The 9935-nt window shown below is 28.3% G+C and overlaps 1 protein-coding gene across 1 annotated transcript; it reads right to left on the bottom strand.

The window, feature by feature from the left end:
• Window positions 1–5945: 5945 nt before the first annotated feature.
• On the bottom strand, window positions 5946–8574 carry LOC114179346 (phosphoribosylformylglycinamidine cyclo-ligase, chloroplastic/mitochondrial). Its single transcript, XM_028065666.1, has 8 exons — window positions 8075–8574; window positions 7904–7998; window positions 7703–7804; window positions 7557–7616; window positions 6908–7080; window positions 6731–6833; window positions 6478–6636; window positions 5946–6321 (listed from the first exon to the last, which is right to left on the bottom strand). The coding sequence occupies exons 1-8, from the start codon at window positions 8376–8378 to the stop codon at window positions 6151–6153; spliced, it is 1167 nt and encodes a 388-aa protein (XP_027921467.1). The 5' UTR covers window positions 8379–8574; the 3' UTR covers window positions 5946–6150.
• Window positions 8575–9935: the final 1361 nt, after the last annotated feature.

The following is a 9935-nucleotide window of genomic DNA, read 5'->3' as shown; positions in this document are numbered from 1 at the left end:
AGAAACCTTGAAAACTAATAATTATATAAACAATCAATTAAATAAAATAACGTTATACATATATATATATATATATATATATATATATATATATATATATATATATATATATATATATATATATATATATATATATATATATATATATATCGGGTTTCTACGGGTGTTAAAAAATAATTTTATATAAAACTAGTTAAATAGGTTCAGATAATATTAAAAAAAAGCAAAAAAGGTAATATATATATATATATATATATATATATATATATATATAATAGTTACTAGCGTAACACAGGCGCTATCGCGCCTGTGTGTATGTACTTTTTAAATATGCGTGATATTATATTAGTAGGTGATAATATTATAATGTTATTAAGTTAAAAATAAAGAAGAAATATATCAGAACATATAAAAATAAAGTGAAATATATCAGAACAGATAAAAGAATAACCATTGATAAATAAAGAAGAAGAAAAGAAGCATAGACATCCGATTTTATAAAAAATTTGTAAAAATAACGATCAATTTTTAAAAATTTAATAAATTATTATATTTAAAGGGTAAAATCGGTATTTTGAAAAGTGGACACAAAAAGGAGAATCCCCTTTATATATTGTTATAGATTATTACCGTTAATATAATGAATAATAATAATATTACTATTAATATACAATAGAAAATATATGGAACTTCTTTGGTACAGAAGATGGTTCTCATACATCAGACTACACAAGATCAAAAGAAACAAGAGAAGAGTAAATATTTTTATTAAAAGATAAAATGAAATTTATTTCAATTTACAACCACTACAATAAAAATTATCATGATTGTCCAAACTACTCAAAACTCCCGTAGACTACAAAATTTAAACTAGATGTAAAAATATGACCCAAACGAAAATGCCACAAATAAAAAGGTGAAGAAGAATTAGACAAACGAAACAAAAATAAACACTAGAGATTGCAACTATTGACTCCTTAAACTGATTCAAGACATAGAGTCCACCTTGCGTACGACCTATTTCAGTTACCTTCTAAGACGTGTGGTCTTGTACAAAACATTCAGATGAGTGGAATACACATTATATCGAGAATCATAAATTGTTTCAACAAAAGCAAGGTTCATAGCAAGACCAGGTATGTAGTAAACATCAGACAAATACAAAGATGATGTGCCAATGATAATAATACCATATAATGGAACTTATTCACCATTAGCATTTACGATCAACATGGATGAGTTAAGTGATAACAAAACAAAAAAAGGCAAATGATGTGACATATGATTAGTGGCACCTGAGTCAATGATTCATTTGTCAGAATATATATTTGGTGATGATGTACCTTGAGATTGCAAGGCTATGTTGGCCTACGGTTGGGAAACTAGTCTAATTTCCTTTGCCAATAATTCATTAACAACATCATCAATAAAAGGCAAAGGGCTATGATGCAAAATTGAACCACACAAACTTTCAAAATCACTACGCAAGACCATAAGAATTTGAACCAAATGTTGTGATTCCCTACGAGTAATATATGGTGCAAAAGCACTCAATTTTGCAGGCTCAATCAAGGCAAGTTAATCCCATAGGGTTGTCATGAAAAAATAAAAGTCTCAAATCCTCATGTCATTTTACTTTAGTGCATGAATATCTATCTCAAGTTGATACTGTTAGGCAAAACTAGATTGTGTATACAATTGAGATAAGTGATCTGATACCTCCTTTGTAATATCATATTTTGCCAATTGGGCGCCAATCGAGTATATGACAGAGTTATTGACCCAGATGATAATTTTAGAGTTATCAACTTCTCATACTTCTAAAGCGGTAGCATAATTATTGAATTTGGTGTCAATCGACTTTGTCTTAATACCTGAAATATAACACCACATGAACTTTGCACGAAGAAAGTTTTTCATAACATAACTCCAGCAGGAATAATTTTTACGATCCAATTGCACACTAATAGACTGAAGAGAATCATCTTTGTCGTCATAACAAATAAAATACAAAACAGAAATGCGAACCACACAGCGGAAGCAACAAACAAAGCAAAATATAAACCCAATATTATAGGATTGTAAATACCTTAAAATGATATAAAGAATATGGTGCAAAACTTCCAAAAACGTCTCAAAGCATAAAATAAGATTGTGATTGAGTGAAACCTAAAAAATTGCGAAAAAGACTTATGACATAGGACTTATGGCTTATGACTTGGGGTTTAGGAAAGAGATTGCAAGAATTCATTCTCAATCATAAAAATTATGAAAGATGTTTAAGGGTCAAGGCTTAGGAAAGATGAATTATTACAATAATCTCTTCTCAATCTTGGATCGTTTGAGGTTTTTGATACCATGTAGAAAACAAAAAAATATATGAAGATGAAGATTGTGTAGTATTGACTGAATATAAAATATTACAAAAAAATGTGTTATATATAAAAAAAAAAACTAACCTTAGGAGAAACAAGTAATTGGCGTAAAACATGGGCTATGCTAGCAAGAGAGTAACACATAAGAGATATCATTATGGTTTCCATCAAGCAATCAACCATAGTGTGACCCATGGTTTTCAGGAACAACATAAAACATAAATCAGAACACAATTAAAAATATGCTTTAGAAAAAATAATTTGCATTACAGAAACGTAGAGAGAGTAAGAAAGGAAAAGCCTTAAACTTTTGTCGAGGTAGTTGAAACTTTCCACTTCCTCTTCTCTTCTATTTACTTTTATTGCAGATCTTTTCTTTCAACAATGTTAATCCGTTTGATGTGTGACATTTGGTCCATTACTCTCCAACTTGCAGCGTGACTTTTCTCTATAATTCAGGACAGTCTATGATTTCTAAACGCTCAATATTAGCGAGGCAATTGATGCCATCTGGAAGAGAACGCCACTTCGGACAATCTTTGATGTCAAGTGCTTTCAATGATAAATGCTTATTTTCACAACTATTCATTATTGACTTTTTATCTGTTTATTTTGATTTATGAATATATTATTAGCCTGTTGAAATATTTTAGTTGTTTATTTGCGGTTACCGTCGTTTTTGACGATTTTTGTTTTCCTTAATATCCATGTTAACCGTGGGACACCGTTCCTTTTCTAGGTTTTTATGGCATTTCAATATTTTCCATTTTACATAAATTTCATAAAAACCCAACAAAAAAAAATCAATAGAAAAAACAGGTTAACATAAAGAGAATGGGTGTTTAGAAAATTTCAGAAATACTTTGTTTTCTATAAATATAATAGATATAGATATAATAGATTATGGAATTTTATTAATTTCTTTTTTACGTAAATTCCATAAAAACCCAAAAAAGGAACCGTCGTCCCAAATGAGGATGGATATTTAAAAAAATACAAAGTTAAAATGACTAATAAACTAATAAAAATAACATGTGTTAACATAACGAGAATGAGTGTTTAAACAATTTCAGTAATACTTTATTTCTTATAGATATAATAAAGTAGATATAGTATATAGTAGATATGATTATAGTAGATAGTAAATATATTATTTTTAAATATTAATGAAAATACATATGTTGACATAAATATTTTTTTTTGTATTTTTATTGAAATGAGAGAAATAAATTGATTTTGTACGTAAAGTATATAAAATATAATTATCTTTTCTTTAATTTCAAATTATTGTTATTAATTTTTATTACTATTTATTTTCTGTCGTGTTGAATTTAACTTTTTTTAAAATTAAAATTAATAGGTGTAATGAGAGAAACTAATCTATAAAAATATAAAATACACATAAAAAATTATATCTTTTTTTATAAAGAAACTTAATGACAATAAATAGTTTGGACAAAATAATTTATCTTTTATATTTAAAAATGAAAGAAATTTTATATTATCTATAACAATATATCTATAATAATATATAAAGGAAATTTCTCTTTTTGTATCTACTTTTTAAAATATTGATTTTACCCTTTAAATATAATAATTTTTTAATTTTTTAAAAGTTGACCTTTACTTTTACAATTTTTTTATAAAATCATATATTTCTGCTTCTTTCTTTTTTTTTATTTATCAATGAATATTCTTTTATCTGTTCTGATATATTTTATTTTATTTTTAATAAATATAATTTTAATATATATATATATATATATATATATATATATATATATATATATATATATATATATATATATATATATATATATATATATATATATATCGATGCAATAGAAATGCGGAGATTAAGGTGTCGGTACAAATGTAGTATCTTATATTAGAATTACTTTCTAACGCAGTAGTGTATTATAAAAATATTTTATTTTAAACGGCGTTATGATTGTCTAGATTTTATTAAAGTTAAATTTTGTTTTTTTTTTATTTTTACAGTAAAAATTAAAATTAGTTTATTTTTAAAATTTTAGTTTAATTTAATCTTTTAATTTTAGACATGTATCAATTTTATTCTTTAAACCAAATTTTATTAAATTTATTTAACATTTTAAATATATTTCATGATAATTCTTTAATTAACATTGAAGTAAAAATATATTAAATAGTGTATCCAATTCAAATACTATCAAAAAAATATTTAAAACATCAAATAAATATAACAAACTTTGATTAAAAAAATTAAATCTATACATTAATTTATTGGACTAAATTAGACTAAATTTTGAAGATTGACTACTTTCAATTTTTACTTAAAAGTTAAAAAATTAAGAACAAAAATATATTTAACCATTTTATTAATAACCATAGAAGTAAAATTTGTGAAAGCATATATCAATTTGTATAATAGGAAATAAGAAGTAACTCTTAATTGAATGTCTTAAAATATGTTCAATATCACACCATGTTTATGGAACGCTCTTTATTTGAAAAAAAAAATATTTGTGTGGATGCTATTGTAATTTTTGTTTAAAGAAATAAATAATTTGTAGCATCTCTTGTTGAGTTTGAAATTAAGAAATTTGTATTCCTAAAATATTTTTGGAAAAGTAGATTGCAAGATCAGAAAAGGAGGATTGCAATATCTCTAGAAATATATTTTAGATGCATTCAAAGAAACTAAGATAATGATTGTAGGTCAATCATTATCCTATAGATATAAACTAATATCAGACATTGGTGCGGAGGTTAACTTATCTATCTTATACTCATAGAGATATAACTTTTGGAATCTGTTTGGTAAGTCAATTTGTACCATCACCACATATAAACATTTAGAGACTATCCACCGATTTTAAGGTATATTAAAATTGGACCAAAAACAATTAAGGTATTCACATATGCATGTTAGGCAGAATCTATTACTGATTTAAAATCAATATCAGGTTACCGCACGCACATTTGTTGGAGAAACTAAGTTACTTAGAAGAGTAATATGTTATGGCTAAGCAAGAGCAGTGTAGGTTGAATATAGAGCAATATACCAAGATATTCTACAGATTAAAAGGATTCTAGAAGGATTACAACTTTTTCTGGATCTTTTCCAGTAAAATTGTAGTGTAATAACAAGATTAATTATTATAACTTCTTCATGACTAAACTAAGTTGGTAGAAATTGGTTGACATTCACTGATAAAGAAAAAGATGAATGTCATATTTATCAATAAGTTATCAACAATCTTATTAAAGAATTGTTTAAACACAACTTTCAATTCTTGAAAGCAAATTGTGCATACTGAACAACTACGCACCAACTTAGGAAGACTGTTTGAAATCATCATTACTCTGATTTGATTAATCTTGGGTCAAAAATAAGATTTTTTGATTTTATCTGATCCTTTTTTATTTATTTTCCTTTCTAGATTCATTATGTAATTGGCACCTGTTTATTCAAATCTTTTATTCATGAATAATATACAGGAGAATTAGTCACCCTCTTCCATTGCCTTCTCTCTAGAGCCGACCCTAAAATCACAAGATCATTATACTTCAATCATTTTCACTAAATGCGAGATCAAGATAAGCCTAAACACTTTTCAACAGCAATTTGACATCAGCAAAATTGTTGGCAAATGTTGTAACACTTATGTTAGGAAATTTATTAGGCTCTAAGTAAACGGAGAGTTCAAATCTCATCCTCAGAGAAACTTTCCAAGTATTAAATTAAAATCACAACATTATTAAACTCAACTAAAATACTCAACTAACAAAATTAGCTGAAGGTGACTCCATTGCCGCTTATAATTTCACCAATGCGGTAGAATTTGTCCGTTTGGCCTTTGTTCTCGAGTATTCTGTTAGCTGCCTCTGGACTAACCACCAGGATCATCCCTATGCCCATATTAAAAGTCCGTCTCATCTCGGAGTCTTCTATCTTCCCAGCCTAATGTGAGAGGTTATCAATCAATTTAGTGTTGTGTGTTGTATGTTTTCTTTATACATTAAAATTTTGAAGACCAAATTAAGATACATAGTAGTTATATTATTTCTTTTCTGCTATGGTATATTTATTCAAGGAGCGTTACAGAAAATGTGTTACCTCCTGAAGCCACCTAAACACTGCAGGCACTTCCCACGAGCCGTCGTATATTAATGCTCCGAGGCCTTCCGGAAAAACTCGGGGTATGTTATCTGTGAAACCACCACCAGTGATGTGGGCAATTCCCTTCACCCCTCCCTTGCTAATTAAATCAAGTACCTATTTTGAAAATTAAGAGTAAGTCAAGGGAAAAAATTTTAAATAAGAAAAAAAAATGATATTTGAAAGTTTGTCACACAGAATGTAGAATGACCTGTTTGACATAGATCACAGTTGGGGCCATCAAAGCCTCTGCAAGAGTAATATTGCTACCAGGAAGTTGATCTTTCAGTGAAAGACCACTTTGAGCAAGTACTCTGTTAGGATATATTATTAAATTTCAGTAACTGATAATCCATAATAAATAAAATCTTATCGATTCTATACCGACCTTCTTACAAGTGAGAAACCATTCGAGTGAACTCCACTCGATGGTAGACCAATAATAACGTCACCGGCAACAATATTTTTCCCATTAATTACAGAATCTTTCTTCACAATTCCAACTGCACAGCCACTAAGATCATACTCACCTTCTTTATAGAGACCAGGCATCTCTGCAGTCTGAAAAACAAATAAAATCAAATAGAAATATAAAAAACCATACTCTCTTAAATCACATTTGTTACAGAAGAGATATTGGCAACAATATATTCATGTACATGATCATCTTGGCAACAATGTAAGATCACAAAAATCCACGACAATCAAGTTCCAATCAGCAAAGGATGACTAGCCTTTGTTCTATTACTCTTCTCACAATGTCAAGCCACAACACAATAACTGCTCCTTCAACTTTTTTCTCACAAGCAGTTGTTCCTAATCTTATCTGTTCTAGTCAATATCCAATCATTCATCAAAGTACACTCAACTCAATATCTGAGACTCGCAATAAGTTAAAAAAAAATATATCTAATTTTAGCAGTGAATTATCCAATTACTTCAGTGTCAAAAGTGAATTAATGACAACATGACATGGCAAGACCAATGACATCCAATTATATACAGTGAAAAAACAAGCAGCAAGGCTTATCAATTACCTCTCCTCCTAACAGAACGCAATCAGATTGCTTACAACCATCAACAATGCCTTTTACAACCTGAAGAAAATGAAGTTATATGAAAATAGAAACACGAATAGGCTTTCACAACCCGCTCAAAGTTTAATAGAAGGCACAGAAATTACCTTTTCCGCCACGTCCACGTCAAGGCGGCCAGTGGCGAAGTAGTCAAGGAAAAACAAAGGCTTCGCCCCCGAAGTCACAATGTCATTCACACTCATAGCAACCTAAACAGAATAAAAAACGCTCAAACATCCAAAACCATACACAAAAAGCAAAGTAAAATTAAAAAATAAAATAAAATCACATTGCATAAAATTTTTTACCAGATCAATCCCAATAGTATCGTGAATTCCAGTTTCGAAGGCAAGCATCAGCTTCGTTCCCACGCCGTCGGTTCCGGCAACAAGGTACGAGTCACCTACTCAGAGAACAGATTCGATTAAATTCAATTACAAGGAACAAAAAACAAAGAGTAAAAAAGAGTCTAACGATACCGAGGGGGTATAAACCGCCGAAGCCTCCAATCCCTGGCGCCATCTTCGCTATCCTGCGCACAAGTTCGGCACCGGCATCGATGTCCACGCCGGCGTCCCTATAAGTAAGACCTTGGCTAGCTTCTGCGACTATTCTGCTGGTCTTCCTCGACCGAGAAACTGACGAAACGGCACCGTCATGACCTATTGGACTGCTTATAACGAGGCTTGTTGCGGCTGTGGAGTTAGACTTGCCGGAATTAGGTTTCGCAGATGCTGCGGCGGCGAAACAACGTGATAGCTCTGCGCACGCTGAAAGACTCATTGTTGAGACCGGTAGAAGATGTATAGAAACAAAGAGCGAGTGAGATAAGCAGAAGCGGTGGCAGAGAAGGACGGGACTGCCGCGGAGACACGGTGGAGATGCGGTGGCGAGAGATGCCCGGTAAAAGCGCGCCCTAATGTATGGGTTTATAGTGGGAGAGAGATTTTTGTCGAGGGTGTGTGCCTAATAGAATAATTGAAACAACGTCGTTTAGGTTAATGAAAGGATAAGCTCGTATTAGAGAAAGATAATGTAAAATAAAATAATGAAGTGACAATGTAGTTTGATAGATAACTTTTATGTTTGCATTGGATGATCGTAAACTTCAAAGTATGGCTATGTCATGATGACTAGGTTATCTGAAAAAAAAATTAAATATACAAATGATTGAATTATTATTATTATTTAGAATAAACCTAAAAAAAGTTCAGAAAATATATTTATTTATTAGAAAACTTCTTTATATCTCCAATATATTTAAAATATGTAACAAAATTATATATCAAAAAAGAAGTATAAACTTCACACTAGGATTTCAATATATAAATTATATTATTGGTTGCTACAGGTGTAATTTACAATGTTAAAGAATATACACTGTATTAAAGTGAAATTTTGACCATGTTTCTAAAAGTAAAAATATAAATTAATTTATTCCTTGCATCAAAAGTTTAAAAAATAATATAATAATTTTTTATAATAAATATTTTAACTATAATTGGATGTTCTTACTAAGTTTGGACCGAATATATTTAGGTATTGAGTTGATAATTCTTTATAGGTTGAAAAAATATGTATAAGAAAATAAAAGTACAATTAAATTAATATTTTCGTGTGACATAGTGATGAGTTCATATTTATATCGTTATTTAATATTTAATTTTAGATTTTTTATTGAATTTTGGTTATTAAAAGATTGATTTAATTGAAATTTTGTATAATTGGGTTTATCGAGCATGAGATACAAAAATATATGTTAAAAATAATTTTTTAGTTGCATAAATATTTTTTTGGATATTTTGATTAAGATTTTATATTAATTAATTTGCAAATCAACAACATTAATTAATTGAGCAATAATCTTTAAATAACTGATAATAAATCTATTTTAAAAAACGGTGAAATCAATCTATTTTCTTTACTATTATTTTTATTTCTTTTTATCTTTTAAAATTTCTTTCTTTTTTTGGTTACCTTAATCCTCTTATATTTCTTATAATTTTACGAACTATTTTGTATAGTTTTTATAAGAACTAATTTGTTAAAAAATAATTTGTGTTCGTTGAGAAACGACTTTGGTTACTTTATCCTTACTATTTTGTTGACTATTATCTTAACAATATTGAAATTAATATAAGTTAGTAGTATTAATTTGATCGCATTAACAACAATGTTATCAAATAAATATATTTATAAGTTTTAGTATTAGTCTTATTGTTGTAATTATGAAATTAAATATAAATAACTTTTATAATTTTATTGTAAATTATTTTTATTTATTTTCTAGATAATTTTATAACTAAAAATTGGTTAAATTTATAAAAAAATAGTAAAATT

This window comes from Vigna unguiculata, chromosome 3 (assembly GCF_004118075.2).
Source record: "Vigna unguiculata cultivar IT97K-499-35 chromosome 3, ASM411807v1, whole genome shotgun sequence".
Taxonomy (NCBI): domain Eukaryota; kingdom Viridiplantae; phylum Streptophyta; class Magnoliopsida; order Fabales; family Fabaceae; genus Vigna; species Vigna unguiculata.
This window is presented reverse-complemented; position numbering and strand designations above follow the sequence as displayed.